This window comes from Schistocerca piceifrons, chromosome X, assembly GCF_021461385.2.
Source record: "Schistocerca piceifrons isolate TAMUIC-IGC-003096 chromosome X, iqSchPice1.1, whole genome shotgun sequence".
NCBI lineage: Eukaryota > Metazoa > Arthropoda > Insecta > Orthoptera > Acrididae > Schistocerca > Schistocerca piceifrons.
In genome coordinates this window covers 54,454,114-54,470,916 of record NC_060149.1, presented here as the reverse complement: position 1 = coordinate 54,470,916, position 16,803 = coordinate 54,454,114, and the positions used below count along the sequence as shown (strand labels likewise).

Genomic DNA, 16,803 nt, shown 5'->3' with positions numbered 1-16,803 from the left:
TGAACTATTTCATCAGCTTAATACAAGCGTTGGATAAGCTAAAGGGCACTCAGGGAGTCGAAACAGGCGAGGAATTTAGCAGACATGAACGTCTCATCCCCGTTTCTTTCACCGAGCAGAGTGTCCTAGTGGTCATAACACTGGACTCAGATAAAGAAGGAGCTGGACTGAAATTTGTGTCTAGCCATCCAGATTTAAAGGGAGATATGTTTCCATAAACCAATTTATGGAAATTACGAGATGGTTTCTCTGAAAACGACTATTGCGTGCTTTATTTTCGAAGAAAAAACACCCTTTGTTCTCGTGCTGAAACTTGGCACTCCGTTCCACGATGATTTGCTTGTAAATGGTACCGTTCCAGCCGGCCGTAGTGGACGAGCGGTTCTAGGCGCTTCAATTTGGAACCGCGCGACCGCTACGGTCGCAGGTTCGAATCCTGCCTCGGGCATGGATGTGTGTGATGTCCTTAGGTTAGTTAGGTTTAAGTAGTTCTAAGTTCTAGGGGACTGATGACCTCAGATGTTAAGTCCCATAGTGCTCAGAGCCATTTGAACCATTTGGTACCGTTCCACTTTAACAACATCGTAGCTCAATAGCTTTCTAGTGCCACCTCGATATTTCTCAGACGTAAACAAGACGATGTTGCCACTATGGCGGGGTTCGTATTTCATACCCCTGGGCAAAAATTTTACAGCACCTCAGTCATACATCATGCAAATCTGTATGATACTTTCTCCCGTAATTTTATTAGAATTGTATCGTAACCACAAATGATTATTATACCGGGTGATCAAAAAGTCGGTATCAATTTGAAAACTGAATGAATCACGGAATAATGTAGATAGAAAGGTACAAATTGACACACATGCTTGGAATGACATGGGGTTTTATTAGAACCAAAAAAATACAAAAGTTCAAAAAATGTCCGACAGATGGCGCTTCATCTGATCAGAATAGCAATAATTAGCATAACAAAGTAAGACAAAGCAAAGATGATGTTCTTTACAGGAAATGCTCAATATGTCCATCATCATTCCTCAACAATAGCTGTAGTCGAGGAATAATGTTGTGAACAGCACTGTAAAGCATGTCCGGAGTTACGGTGAGGCATTGGCGTCGGATGTTGTCTTTCAGCATCCCTAGAGATGTCGGTCGATCACGATACACTTGCGACTTCAGGTAACCCCAAAGCCAATAATCGCACGGACTGAGGTCTGGGGACCTGGGAGGCCAGCATGACGAAAGTGGCGGCTGAGCACACGATGATCACCAAACGACGCGCGTAAGAGATCTTTCACGCATCTGGCAATATGGAGTGGAGCGCCATCCTGCATAAACATCGTACGTTCCAGCAGGTGTTTATCATCCAGGCTGGGGATGATGCGATTCTGTTACATATCGGCGTACCTCTCACCCGTCACGGTAGCAGTTACAAAACCAGAATCACGCATTTTCTCGAAGAAAAATGGCCAGATAACGGTAGATGTGGTAAATCCAACCCATCCCGTGACTTTCTCGTCGTGCAATGAAGTTTCCATGACAGTTCTAGGATTTTCGGTAGCCGAAATTCTGCAGTTGCGGGCGTTGACAGACCCTCGGAGCGTGAAATGAGCTTCGTCGGTCCACAACACATTACTCAACCAATCGTCATCATCTTCCACCATCTTTTGAAACGCCCACACCGGAAATGCCCTCCGCTTCACTAAGTCGCCAGGTAACAGTTCATGATTGCGATGGATTTTGTACGGATAGCATCGGAGGGTACGCCTAAGTGCAAATCAAACAGTAGTGTATGGAATGCCGGCAATTAACAGACTTTGAAAGCGGAATGATAGTTAGAGCTAGACACATAGGGTATTCCACTTCGGAAATCGTTAGGGAACTCAATATTCCAAGATCCACATTGTCAAGAGCGTGTCGAGAATACCAAATTTGAGCCACTACATCTCACCACCGGCCTTCTCTAACGACCGAGAGCAATGGCGTTTGCGTAGAGTTGTCAGTGCTGAGAGACAAGCAACACTGCATGAAATAACTAAAATAATCAATGTGGGACGCACGACGAAAGCATCGCTTAGGATACGACGAAAGTATCGGTTACGATAGTGCGGCGAAATTTTGCGTTCATCGGCTATGGCAGCAGACGACCGACGCAAGCACCTTCGCTAACAGCACGACACTGCCTGCAGCACCTCTCCTGGGTTCGTGGCCATCTGAGTTGGACTGAAAGACCATGGCCTGGTCAGATGAGTCCCTATTTCTGAGCTGATAATAGGGTTCGAGTGTGGCGCTGACCCCACGAAGCCATGGACCCAAGTTCTCAACAACGCACTGTGCTAGCTTCTGGTGGCTCCATAAATGTGTGAGCTGCGTGTATATGGAATGGACTGGTCCTCTGGTCCAACTGAACCGATCATTGACTGGAAAAGGTCAGGTTTGACTACTTGGAGACAATTTGTAGCCATTCATTCAGTTCACGTTCCCAACGAACAATCGAATCGTTCACGGATGACAATGCGCCATATCACCGGGCCACAATTGTTCGTGATTGGTTTGAAGAACATTCTGGACAATTCGAGCGAATGATTTGGCCACACAGATCGCCCGACACCAATCACTATGAGATACAATTAAGAGGTCAGTTTACAACGCAAATGCATGTCGTGTATAATTCCGCGTTAAGTATAACACTTCATTGCAACTAGTGTTACGCTCTGAGAGGAATTTTGCATAGTTTGACCGTGTTGACCTAGTGGACAGAGGATATCGAACTATGATTTCGTAAAAATTGCAGTTAGTAGAAAAACTGTAAGACTTTATTTTTGGAAATTACGAAAGTAATTAAATTCACATAAAAGAATGAAAATACGGTCGCCAGTCTAATTAGCCATAATAATTTAGAATGTAAAGTTCAAAGAATTCAACTATAATTTTACGAAAGGAAACTTTCGATACTTCTTTCTTTGAGTGCAATGAGCACACACAACTACCAGATTAACTGAACAGTAGATAGCAATAGTTATCATTCGCCTAGTTGGCAATCACAGAAAGACAGGTGGCCCTATACATCTATTAATAATAATTATCATCATTTCAACCATTAACCGATTCAGTACCAAATGTTATCAAAGGCATCATAAGACCAAATTTGAGCATGAACAGAGTCCTGATTTAACTAACAACCAAACATCACAAATGCAATTAAATGACACTGTACATACACTTTTTATATTCACTCTACTGTGGAAATGTATCACATTTCGTTAGCAAAACTACTATTTAGATTAACTTTTTCATACTAGAAAAGATTAAAGTTGGGACCCATAAACAGTCACTTCCTTTAGAAGCAAACTATAAACGCATTTCACAAACAATTTACATCACACTAATACTGGTTTCTAACCCTACTTGAGATTACTTATCTTTCAATGCTTTGTAGCAATTTATGCCAGCAAAATTCTTAATTAACTTCAGAAATAAGTTAATGGTAAAGTTGAGTTTCAAGTAGGTTCAAAATTGTGAAGAAAGTGATTTTAACTAACAACATTTTATGCCCTTTAGCACTAAAACTTTGGCACATTCAAAGCAGAAACAACTCAAAGCAAAATAAAGCATTTTATAAGTTCCAAATTATGTGCCTCTCTCTTTACCTGTGAAATAAGTAATTTAACTAGCAACTTTTATATGCTTTAACACTGAAACTTAGGCACATTCAAACAGAAACAAGTTAGTGGTTCTTCATAAACAGGATACTCGGTCTTTGGCACATTTAGGATAGAACGCTGCTTGGTTTCATGGACAGGACAGTTTCAAAGCTCAAACACGAATTTTTATCATTGAAATTATTATTGAAAAACACTCATACACAAGCATACTGGTTCATACTGGTACACATATCTGATTTCCAAAGTTGATGAAGCAGTAGCGCAATAGTGGTGGCGAGTACGTGGCGGCTAACTGGTTTCACCTCTGGTGGTTTAATGCTCTATTCAAATCATCTTGGCGACGTATTAATCATTTTAGAGCCATACCAAAATGCGAGAGCACCATTTTTCAGCCGAAAGCACATCCGAGGCCATTCCATCATAAATCGGTTCCTGAATGCCTCACTTGGCACCCGCAGTGTTGACTGTACAACTGCTGGCCACTGACTGCCTAATGTGCTCTTTCTCTTGCCGCCCAGATTGACCGCCAGATCCACCTTTTCCCACGCACCAAGCCCCTTCCGTCGCGGAGGGGGTTCCCTACACCTTTTCCCTCCTTATAATACAAGTACCATAAGTATTCTACATACAATTTCTCTTTTATAAACAGGCATATTTTATAAAGTTTCATTATTTAAATACACTGTTAAGTTTCTATATTACATATATTACACATATCAACTTTCCTTTCACAACTAAATGAACTTAATCAGTAAAGAAAAACTAGTTCATGGTTACATACACATAATTACATTGTATAAACTACTTATAATCGATAATGGTGTTACAAGATAGTGCACAGAATCCTGCAGCGGAAACATTTTCCCAGTTATGGGCGGCTATAGAGGCAGCATGGCTTAGTATCTCTGCAGGAGACTTCAACGAATTGTTGAGTCGATGCCACGTCGAGGTGTAAAGGAGGTCCGACACCACGTTAGGGGGCTCCCCATGACTTTTGTCACTCCAGTGTATACCACGCACAGCACGAATGGAATGGAAAATCGGTTGGGATTTTTCCCAAAACCTGGACAAGGTATTCATACGCCAGAAGTGGACACCAGGGGAATATTCCTCTCGTACAGAAGTCCAGTGTATTAAACGATGCGTCACAGCACTTTTTTTTACGTTTTTGTTGTTGATGCAGCTCTCCATGCTACTCTATCCTGTGCAATCTTCTTCATCTCCCAGTACCTACTGCAGCCTACATCCTTCTGAATCTGCTTAGTGTATTCATATCTTGGTGGTCCCTCTACGATTTTTACCCTCCACGCTGCCCTCCAGTACCAAATTGGTGATCCCTTGATGCCTCAGAACATGTCCTACCAACCGATCCCTTCTTCTAGTCAAGTTGTGCCACAAACTTCTCTTCTCCCCAATTCTATTCAATACCTCCTCATTAGTTATGTGATCTACCCATCTAATCTTCAGCATTCTTCTGTAGCACCAGATTTCGAATGCTTCTATTCTCTTCTTGTCTAAACTATTTATCGTCCATGTTTCACTTACATACATGGCTACACTCCATACAAATACTTTCAGAAACGACTTCCTGACACTTAAATCAATTTACGATGTTAACAAATTTCTCTTCCTCAGAATCGCTTTCCTTGCCACTGCCAGTATACATTTTATATCCTCTCTACTTCGACCATCATCAGTTATTTTGCTCCCAAAATAGCAAAACTCCTTTACTACTTTAAGTGTCTCATTTCCTAATCTAATTCCCTCAGCATCACCCAATTTAATTCGACTACATTCCATTATCCTCGTTTTACTTTTGTTGATGTTCATCTTATACCCTCCTTTCAAGACACTGTCCATTCCGTTCAGCTGCTCTTCCAAGTCTTTTGCTGTCTCTGACAGAATTACAATATTATCGGCGAACCTCAAAGTTTTTATTTCTACTCCATGGATTTTAATACCTGCTCCGAACTTTTCTTTTGTTTCCTTTACTGCTTGCTCAATATACAGATTGAATAGCATCGGGGAGAGGCTACAACCCTGTCTCACTCCCTTCCCAACCACTGCTTCCCTTTCATGTCCCTCGACTCTTATAACTGGCATCTGGTTTCCGTACAAATTGTAAATAGCCTTTCGCTCCCTGTATTTTACTCCTGCCATCTTCAGAATTTGAAAAAGAGTATTCAAGTCAACATTGTCAAAAGCTTTCTCTAAGTCTACAAAAGCTAGAAACGTAGGTTGCCTTTCCTTAATATTTCTTCTAAGATAAGTCGTAGGGTCAGTATTCCCTCTCGTGTTCCAACATTTCTACGGATTCCAAACTGATCTTCCCCGAGGTCAGCTTCTACCCGTTTTTCCATTCGTCTGTAAAGAATTCGCCTTAGTATTTTGCAGCTGTGACCTATTAAACTGATTGTTCGGTAATTTTCACACCTGTCAACACCTGCTTTCTTTGGTATTGGAATTACTATGTTCTTCTTGAAGTCCGAGGGAATTTCGCCTGTCTCATACATCTTGGTCACCAGATGGCAGAGTTTTGTTAGGCCTGGCTCTCCCAAGTTCTAATGGAATGTTGTATGCTCCTGGGGCCTTGTTTCGACTCAGGTCTTTCAGTGCTCTGTCAACCTCTTCACGCAGTATCATATCTCCCATTTCATCTTGATTTACCTCCTCTTCCATTTCCATTATATTGTCCTCAAGAACATCGCCCCTGAATAGACCCTCTATATACTCCTTCCACCTTTCTGCTTTCCCTTCTTTGCTTAGAACTGGGTTTCCATCTATGCTCTTGATATTCATCCAAGTGGTTCCCTTTTCTCCAAAGGTCTCTTTAATTTTCCTGTAGGCAGTATCTATCTTACCCCTCGTGAGATAAGCCTCTACATCCTTACATTTGTCCTCTAGCCATCCCTGCTTAGCCATTTTGCACTTCCCGTCGATCTCATTTTTGAGACGTTTGTATTCCTTTTTGCCTGCTTCACATACTGCATTTTTGTTTTTTCTCCTTTCATCAATTAAATTCAGTATCTCTCCAGTTACCGAAGGATTTCTACTAGCCCTCGTCTTTTTACCTACTTGATCCTCTGCTGCCTTCACTATTTCATTCCTCAAAGCTACCCATTCTTCTTCTACTGTATTTCTTTCCCCCATTCCTGTCAATTGTTCCCTTATGCTCTCCCTGAAACTCTGTACAACCTCTGGTTTAGTCAGTTTATCCAGGTCTCATCTCCTTAAATTCCCACTTTTTTGCAGCTTCTTCAGTTTTAATCTACAGTTCATAACCAATAGATTGTGGTCAGAGTGCACATCTGCCCCTGGAAATGTCTTACAATTTAAAATATGGTTCCTAAATCTCTGTCTTACCATTATATAATCTATCTGAAACCTTTTAGTATCTCCAGGGTTCTTCCATGTATACAACCTTCTTTCATGATTCTTGAACCAAGTGTTAGCTATGATTAAGTTATGCTCTGTGCAAAATTCTACCAGCGGCTTCCTGTCTCATTTCGTATCCCCAATTCGTATTCACCTACTACGTTTTCTTCTCTTCCTTTTCCTACTGTCGAATTCCAGTCACCCATGACTATTAAATATTCGTCTCCCTTCACTACCTGAATAATTTCTTTTATCTCCTCATACATTTCATCAATTTCTTCGTCATCTGCAGAGCTAGTTAGCATATAAACTTGTACTACTGTAGTAGGCGTGGGCTTCGTGTCTATCTTGGTGACAATAATGCGTTCACTATGCTGTTTGTAGTAGCTTACCAGCACTCCTATTTTTTTTATTCATTATTAAAACTACTCCTGCATTTCCCCTATTTGATTTTGTATTTATAACCCTGTATTCACCTGACCAAAAGTGTTGTTCCTTCTGCCACCGAACGTCACTAATTCCCGCTATATCTAACTTTAACCTATCAATTTCCCTTTTTAAATTTTCTAACCTACCTGCCCAATTAAGGGATCTGACATTCCGCGCTCCGACCCGTAGAACGACAGTTTTCTTTCTCTTGATAACGACGTCCTCTTGAGTAGTCCCCGCCCGGAGATCAATGGGGGACTATTTTACCTCCGGAATATTTTACACAAGAGGACGCCATCATCATTTGATCATACAGTAAAGCTGCATGCCCTCGGGAAAAATTACGGCTGTAGTTTCCCCTTGCTTTCAGCCGTTCGCAGTACCACAACAGCAAGGCCGTTTTGGTTGGTGTTACAGGGCCAGATCAGTCAATCATCCAGACTGTTGCCCCTGCAACTACTGAAAATGCTGCTGCCCCTCTTCAGGAACCACACGTTTGTCTGGCCTCTCAACAGATACCCCTCTGTTGTGGTTGCACCTACGGTACGGCTATCTGTATCGTTGAGGCACGCAAGCCTACCCACCAACGGCAAGGTCCATGGTTCATGGGGGGGACTTTTTTTATGTTCGTATGAAAAAGCCAGATGTTTGGCAGGAAAAAAAACATGGTTACTTGCGTGTTCCAACCTAAAAGTCCTTTACTATTACCAGTCACTGTTTATTTATCTCCACGATGCGCTTCAAAGATTTAAACCTCCATCATCACGTGGATTTAGAATTCTTAGTATGACGTGTGTGTGTGTGTGTGTGTGTGTGTGTGTGTGTGTGTGTGTGTGTGTGCGCGCGCGCGTGTGTGTGTTTACGATTTTTTGGAGGAACGTATGGCACTGTCGGGTGTATCTACATCTACATCTACATTTACATCTAAATGGTTACTCTGCGACTCACACTTAATTGCCTGGCAGAGGCTTCATCGAACCATTTTCATACCACTTCTCTACCATTCCACTCTCGAAAGGCGGGTGGGAAAATGGAACACCTAAACCTTTCTTTTCGAGCTCTGTTTTCTTTTATTTTATTATGATGATCATTTCTCCCTACGTAGGTAGGTGTCAACAAAATATTTTCGCATTCGGAAGAGAAAGCTGGTGATTGAAATTTCGTAAATAGATCTCGCCGCAAAGAAAACCGCCTTTCTTTCAGTGACTGCCACCTCAACTCCCGTATCATACAGTGACACTCTCATCCCTATTGCGCGATAACACGAAAGGAGCTGCCCTTCTTTGCACTTTTTCGATGTACCGCGCAGCAATATTCCAGCAGAGGAGGGACAAATGTAATTTAGGCCGTCTCTTTAGTGGGTTTGTCGCATATTCTAAGTATTCTGCCAACAAAGCGCAGTCCTTGTTTCGCCTTCCCCACAATATTATCTATGTGGTCTTTCCAATTTAAGTTGCTCGTAAGTGTAATTCCTAGGTATTTAAAGGCGAAACAAAACACTATTTCAGAACAGGGTTTTGGGTTTTTTGCAAAAAACTAAACGTATAGATAACGGTAAAAATAAAACAAGTAAAATAGAGTACCTCCAGTGGTCACAGGTTCCTTTGACTGTCGTAACATATCACATGCATATTGTCATATTTCATGACAAATTGACGTCTGGAAACTGTTACGTGCAAGGATCATATATCAGACGAGAAACATCAGAATGTACAAGGAAGATACATCATAACAACATTATTACAGAATAAGTTTTAAAGCATTTTGGGCATCTTTGTTTAGAGGTGCTCAGTACATGCGTTGGAATACATACTGTATTTCAGGTGGTATATAAATCCGATTTTGTCATGTTTATATAACTAGTTTAAGCTATGTAAACATAAGAAAATCGGATTTATATACCGGCTCAAATATGTATTCCAACGCATGTATTCAACACCTCAAAACAAAGATGCACAAAATCCTTTAAAACTTATTCTGTAATAATATTGTTATTATATACATTTCTTGTACTTTTTGATAATGTTTCTCTTCTGCTATGTAATCCTTGCACCTGATACTTTCCAGACACAATATTTGTTACAAAATATGACAGTATACATGTGATGTGTTACGACAGTGAAAGGAACCTGTGACCACTGGAGGTACTCTGTTTGCTTATTTTATTTTTACCGTTAGATATGTTTAGTTTTTTGTCAAAAGACCCAAAACCATGTTCTGAAATAGTGTTTTGTTTCTCCACTAGACAGTTCCATAAGTTCCTCCAAAAAATCGTAACACAACACACACACACACACACACACACACACACACACACACACACACACACACACACACACACACACAAATGTCATACTAAAACTGAACTCCGTCCGAACAGGCCTTGGAAGGCTCAACGGTACCGACCGGCCGCCGTGTCATGCTCAGCTCCAGGCGTCACTGGATGCGGATATGCAGGAACATGTGGTCACCACACCGCTCTCCCAGCCGTATGTCAGTTTACGAGACCTAAGCCGCTACTTCTTATCAAGTAGCTCCTCAGTTTGCCTCTCAAGGGCTCTGTGCACCCCGCATGCCAACAGCGCTCGGCAGACCGGATGGTCACCCATACAAGTGCTAGCCCAGCCCGACATCGCTTAGCTTCGGTGATCGGATGGGAACCAATGTTAACACCGCGGCAAGGCCGTTGACACATATGTCATACTAACACATATAAATCCATTTGATGATGTAGGTTTAAACCTTCGAAACGCGTACTGGAGATAAATAAACAGTGACTGGAAATATTAAACTTGTTGTTCCATTTGATGTCAATAACAGTCACGGTAAATTCTAACCTAAAATGTTCGCAGTTAAAATTCCTTTGCATTGATTTCTTGCCACACCTAAATCTTGCCGAAGAACGAAGTGATGTCACCATTTGGTACTTATCCACCCCAATACAGTTGAACAGCCCCAACAATAGACTAGTTTTTAGCGATAGGTACACCTCGCAACATCCGATTAAGGAAACCTTGTTTTCTTTGTTCTAAGGATGATTATATTTATAATTTGTTTCCTTTTTTCATAACAGTTTTAACATGGCTGTACAGTTGAATGAATCGTAAACACAAAGAGTTGAGAATATAGCTCATATAAAAACTTTATTGAAGTGTCAGTTGTAATGTAGAATACTATGTGCTATTAAGTAGAAGGGTAGTAATAAACTTATGAGCCAAAATATTATGATCAGCCACTAAACATCGTGTTGCTCGACCTTTGGCTCGCAATACGGCAGCGTATGAACTCCTGGTTATGTTTCCAGAAGTAGGAGACACCAGATGTCTACCAAGCAATTCCCACAAATTACGGGCAGGTGGTTTGTGGGCTGGAAGCTGGGGACCGATGGCATCCCAGATGTGTCCATCAGGTTCAGATCAGACGAATTTACTAGCCAAGACATCAAAGTGAGTTCCCTTATCGTACTCCTCAAACCACTGTGGCTTATCAGTGTATTTCGTGTACACAATTCGCTGCTAGAGGTGACAGTCAAAACATCTGTCTAAGGAATTCTGCGATCGACGGCGGATCGAATATCGGACCCCAAAATCTACAGCTAATCACACAGTCGCTAAGTGGCTAGCTTATGTGTGAATGAAGCACGTCAATCGAAAAAGAGAGAAGGAAACCTAGGTTACTAGGACTGAACTTCCTGTCGGCATTCTGATAGTGCTGGAACGGGATAAGAAATAGGCTGTGACCTTTCAAAAGCAACTGTCACGGCACTTCCTTTAAGCGGTTTGGTGAAACCATGTTGAAACGACGACGAGCGTAGGAGGGGGAGTGAGGCGCTCGGTGTTTCCGACTGAGGTTCTTTTGGGCTGGCTTTATTTTCCAGATTTTCTTTTTATTATTTCTTTTCGCTTTTCTCAGATACCATCAACAGTTTCCCAGAAGCTGCCGTGAGCCAGGTTCTACAAGCAAGAACCCGTACGGGGCAGGACCAGCGCGGTGTCCGTGGGAACGACGTCGCACACCCCACTGACTGCCGGGGGAGAAAAAAAGACGCACGGAAAGCGGAACACTCTTGCTCTACAACAGAGATCTTACAAGTAACTGGGTCTCACTTCAAGAAATACCACCGCTGTCCGACTACATTTCAAAAGAGGCAAAAACAACCAGTTGAACTTTGCCCTTAAATAACCAGAAAAATATTAATAAGGTCTTGACCTCAATAAATATCAGACATGAAACCAACATGCACAGTGGATAAGAAACTAGCGTTTGCCGTTAGGCAGTGATATAGTTAGCATCTCTCCATGTAGCCACTTTGTATCGAAAATTACAAGACATTAAGTAGACAAAGTAACAGCCGTTCTAACTACTCCCAAGCTACCTAAACTAGAGCGCTCACGATTAGTTACCTTAACAAGCTAGGCGTCGCTTATAACTATGCCAGTAGGTCCTTATGATGAACTATGACTACGCTAATGGGTACTAGCCGTAACTTGAACTAGGTCTTCAATTTAAGGCGGGAACCTGACCCCTTTACAAAGGCACTAGCTTAACAGTGAAACCCGCACTACAGCGATAGCCATCACTACAGAATAAGAACAGTCTTCGTTGTACGACTTTGCAGATGAAAATATTAAGACTGCCACTAAGAAAAGACAACGACGGCTACAACGAAAACACATCCGTCTTTCCTTAGGTACTATATGGCTCAACTTAACTAGTATGGGCACGTCCGTAAAATAAGCAACATTATATAATGTAGAACATATTAATACAACTACAAGGAGGTCGGTTCTTAAAACTAATCAAAAAGCACAACGGCAATCCTGAAGCTAAATGCTGATCAATAGACTAGAGATGCCAATATCACACTCGAGACGAATTCAGAGGAACACAAGTCGGCGACACAGTTAAGCACACCAACGTTCGTCCAACAAAGAACAACAAGATCATAACAAAACACAGCCATTCAAACTTAGTACTCTCTCGGACATGGCCTTCGCAAACCATATGTCCGCAGATGACGCCACTAAGTGGCCATCTAACGCGCGGCGGTGCCTTCAGTCTTACTAGAATTCCTCGAAATTCCTCACGGAACTAACGCGAGACTTTCAGGCCGTCCGCTCGAAAGACATGCAACCTATTTCCACGTCAATCAAATCACTGCTCGTATCATATCACTGAGATACGGAATCAGATGTCAAACAGAAGCTACAAGATCTCAACATAAGCTAATATAAGACATCAGACGGTGAAACTACAAGCCACTCTTCTCTCACGTAGCTGGGGTACCAAAACACACACAACATGTGTGCTTAATCACCGATCACACATCATAGTGGAACCACTCGCAATGGAGCTATAATCGATTCTCGAACGTGTGATACAAGGTAGATCACGAACACACACTTTATTTTATCCATTGTGGTTAGAGAGCACCGCAGATGTTTCCATAAATTACACTGTAGCAAATACGACAACCAACCACAAGTTTTTTTTTTTTTTAATGTTTTTATTGCACCGTTACTAGTTACGGATCCGAGCCCGTCGTCAAACGGTAACATTGATTTCTGTGCAAGTTTTACATTTGTGTCCCCAACGAAATTTTTGTGGTTAGATAGTCTTACACTTGCATATGCTATATCCGTTGTACTTACGAAAAGCCTTCCTTTACGTACTACAAGACAGGTTTAATTTTCTTTTTTGGTTTATGCTGATCAGTAAATTGAACTAAATACAAGATGGCAGATAAATTTCTTTACATCGCTGCAACAACGGAGAGATAGGAAGCCTGTTACATCAACAACTAAATAAATGACTGCGCACCTCGACGATACGACGAAGAAAATTTCATCTCAACTGCAATAGACGACTCATACTGCTCTATATTCCGATTGAAATTGCTCGACAATGATGTCTGTCACTTGCCACTACAGTGCTGCCACATCGGCTGCCGGCTACCGCTCAGTTATAAGCGACACACGAACACGGTGTGTCCCTTCACAAACACTGTTGTGTAACGCGGAGCAATGTCGCTAGCCGGCGCCACGAGGTATGACGCAAAAGCTCTGTCGACAGCTGATATTAAGTGACCAACGACTGAACTGTGACAGAGAACGCGTTTTGTAGCTCTGAATGTAAACTTCTGACCTAACCTAACCAAAACCGCGTGATGTGCTGTGTATCGGAGAAAACGGCGGTCAACAATTTGCGGCAGAACTAAAATCGCGATCGCTTGGTTCACGGCGAATAAAGCTCGCATCTACCTCCGCACAAACTCAAGATAGAGGAACTGCAGTTTCAGCGCTAACAGCAAACTGTAAATTCTCGTTATCACTGATTTTCTGAAACTATCCTCACACTGGTTACACAAGCTATCGTATTAGCAACTGATTAGAAATCCTGGTTGCCACTTGGTTAGAGGTTATAGACGACAGAGGCAAATACCATACGAAATAAAAGCGATAGGAAGAAAAATAAGAGGAAATAAAAAAGTCAGTAAAACGGTGAAAACGACACGGCAGTGTCAGAAATAAAAAGTTACTGTTAAACAAATTAATTGAATAAAAATAACAATCAGAGTCACTTTCATTATAATTTATAAACAGTTGACTAAATTAGAACCCATAACCTTCTACTTACCACGTTTGTATTCTTACCACTGCGCTACGCCATTACATTGGAGTTTACTCATAATTATGACTTTGCTGACACAGTCACAGCGATGAATTGCAACTTTAAAATGTTCAGCTTCACGCAGTGTCGTACGAAGCTTATGTAACGTAAGTTGATCCCTGTGATCATAATATCTGCACATGTGATGCTGAATGACATCTTGTGCGAAAGGATACATTAGTGTTAGGTTAATTCCTTGTATGAAACATGTGTATTTCTTAAGCATTTTTGTGCGTATATATGCGTGTGTGTGTGTGTGTGTGTGTGTGTGTGTGTGTGTGTGTGTTGTCTTAGGTGTGATTTTCATGTTTGATGAAACGTAAAGTAAAAGGCCCAGACTGAGGATTCGGGATCCAGACTCATTAAGAAAAAATCGAGGCAAGGAATTGGAAGTGAACTGACCATTTGTCGTGGCAATTTGGCGACGATGAGCAGTTCGGGCTTGAGGTTGGGCGCTCTGATTGCAGGAAGACAGCACCAATGCGTTAAGGTCAACTATCAAGTAATTTTAATCGGACTTTAGCTCCGCACTATAGCGCGTCTAGAAAGAGAAAGCGTGCCCTCCCAGGTCGCGGCACGCGCGAACTCGGGAAAAGAGCCGCCAGGGAGCATCACACAGACAGACAGCGCCGCATACGGGAGGTGGCGGGATTTTTAAAATTCGCGTAAAGCAGGGCCGCACGGAACACATGCGAAACGTGAATCAAGAGTGTCCTCCCGGCTATGAGTGCTACTGCCTTAGCCATCTCGGCCGGCCCCTGTAAAGCAGTGTGTCGCAAATCTACGTTTTGCGGTCATAAGACAAAATGTTACGGTGAACCAGTTTAAATGTGCACAACATTACTCCGTTTAAATATGAGCAACAAACAACATTCCGTTCAATAACTCGGCTTTTGGATCAATATCGACATTTTCAATCGCTCTCTCGTGGTACCACGATGGTGAACACTTTGGTTTCGTATTCGGGGGTTACGGTTTTCAAATTCTTGTTCCGAAATTCTGATTTAGAGTTTCCGTGATTTTACTAGATATATTGAGACAATTCTGGATGACTCCTAAGATCATTTCTTGTCCAGCTGAGCTAGTGTTCTGTCTGTAATGTCGTCGACGTAATCTCTAAACGATTCCAACATCCATCGTTAACCGTTACTTTTCCTGTTTATTAAGTAGCTGTCTTCGTTGAAAAATGTTGTTCTTCCTTATTTTTAAGGTATAACGTTCGATCTAAAACTACTGTAAGACTTCTTCTTGCTAGAGTGAAAGGTGTTCAACTGACTGACGGCCTATGGCCTTCGAAGCATTTTCAAAGTAATGTGGCGCGCAGATTTTGCGCTGTTCTGAGATGCAGAGGGATTGTAACGAGATTCCGACTTTTTGAATTGTTCTGGGCCTGCAGTGTTATATATGTCTTGTAAAAGCCTTATATGTTCAGCAAGCAGAAATGCTGCTGCATTCAGAGACCTTTCATTACGAAGTAATTTTTTGTGCCACAAGCTTATTACTGACAGACTGCAGCTAGCTTATGTATGACATCTGAGAAGTAAACACGGGGATAACGTTATTTTGCAGACGGGCACAAGCTGCCGCAGGGCGTCTTCCTGTTCCTGGGCTACAGCGAAGCCGACGAGCAACTGCTGCGGCCGCACAGCAACCTCACCGTGCGCGACGCGGTCGCCTCGCTCGAGGAGTTCATGCACCAGCAGCTCACCAACAAGGTGAGCTCTCATCTTGCACACCAGCTTCTACGCACTCGCGATGCGTAAGGACGAACCTTACAAGACGACTGCCCGTGTTCCAACGTCTAAAAACGATGATAAAAGCTTCTCGGGTCATCAGCCGAGAAGGCTTTATCGTTGTAATACGCCGAGAAACCTGCAATCACGAATAAAAACGATTTTAAAATACAGACACTATTCCCTTCTACCACGCATGAAGATCATTTACCAGTAAAACTCAGTATTTCCGTAAAAACAACATCTGAAGTGTTTTTTCGGTTGTAGACTCTGGTCGTTATCAATTCAGACAACCTTCGATTTATGATGTATTGCAAAATGTAATCAGCAACATTTATTTAATAAATACGGTGTATCTTAATATATGCACAACCGTGAGTGCGTGACCCATTTCAACTTAATTATATCGTAATCAGACTAGCTCCAAAAACGTTGGATATATGTTTAACACAGACGCATCACCTGTTGTAAACAGCATCTTCATCCTGGTAGGTAGTGGTTGTCCACAAAGCGTGACCCATTTCATATTAATTATATCGTAATCAGACTAGCTCCAAAAACGTTAGATATATGTTTAACACGGACACATCACCTGCTGTAAACAGCATCTTCGTCCTGGTAGGTAGTGGTTGTCCACAAAGCGTGACCCATTTCAACTTAATTATATCGTAATCAGACTAGCTCCAAAAACGTTGGATATATGTTTAACACGGACACATCACCTGTTGCCGGCTGGAGTGGCCGAGCGGTTCTAGGCGCTGCAGTTTAGAACCGCGCGACCGCTACGGTCGCAGGTTCGAATCCTGCTTCTGGCATGGATGTGTGTGATATCCTTAGGTTAGTTAGGTTTAAGTAGTTCTAAGTTCTAGGGGACTGATGACCACAGCAGTTAAGTCCCATAGTGCTCAGAGCCATTTGAACCATTTTTGAAC

The 16,803-nt window shown here is 42.1% G+C and overlaps 1 protein-coding gene across 1 annotated transcript in view; it reads left to right on the top strand.

The window, feature by feature from the left end:
* LOC124722173 overlaps positions 1 to 16,803 on the top strand; it is a 294,914-nt gene that overhangs the window by 230,947 nt on the left and 47,164 nt on the right. The window contains exon 8 of the mRNA XM_047247374.1: positions 15,708 to 15,853. Coding sequence (XP_047103330.1) covers positions 15,708 to 15,853 — 146 coding nt within the window. The remainder of the gene's footprint in view (positions 1 to 15,707; positions 15,854 to 16,803) is intronic.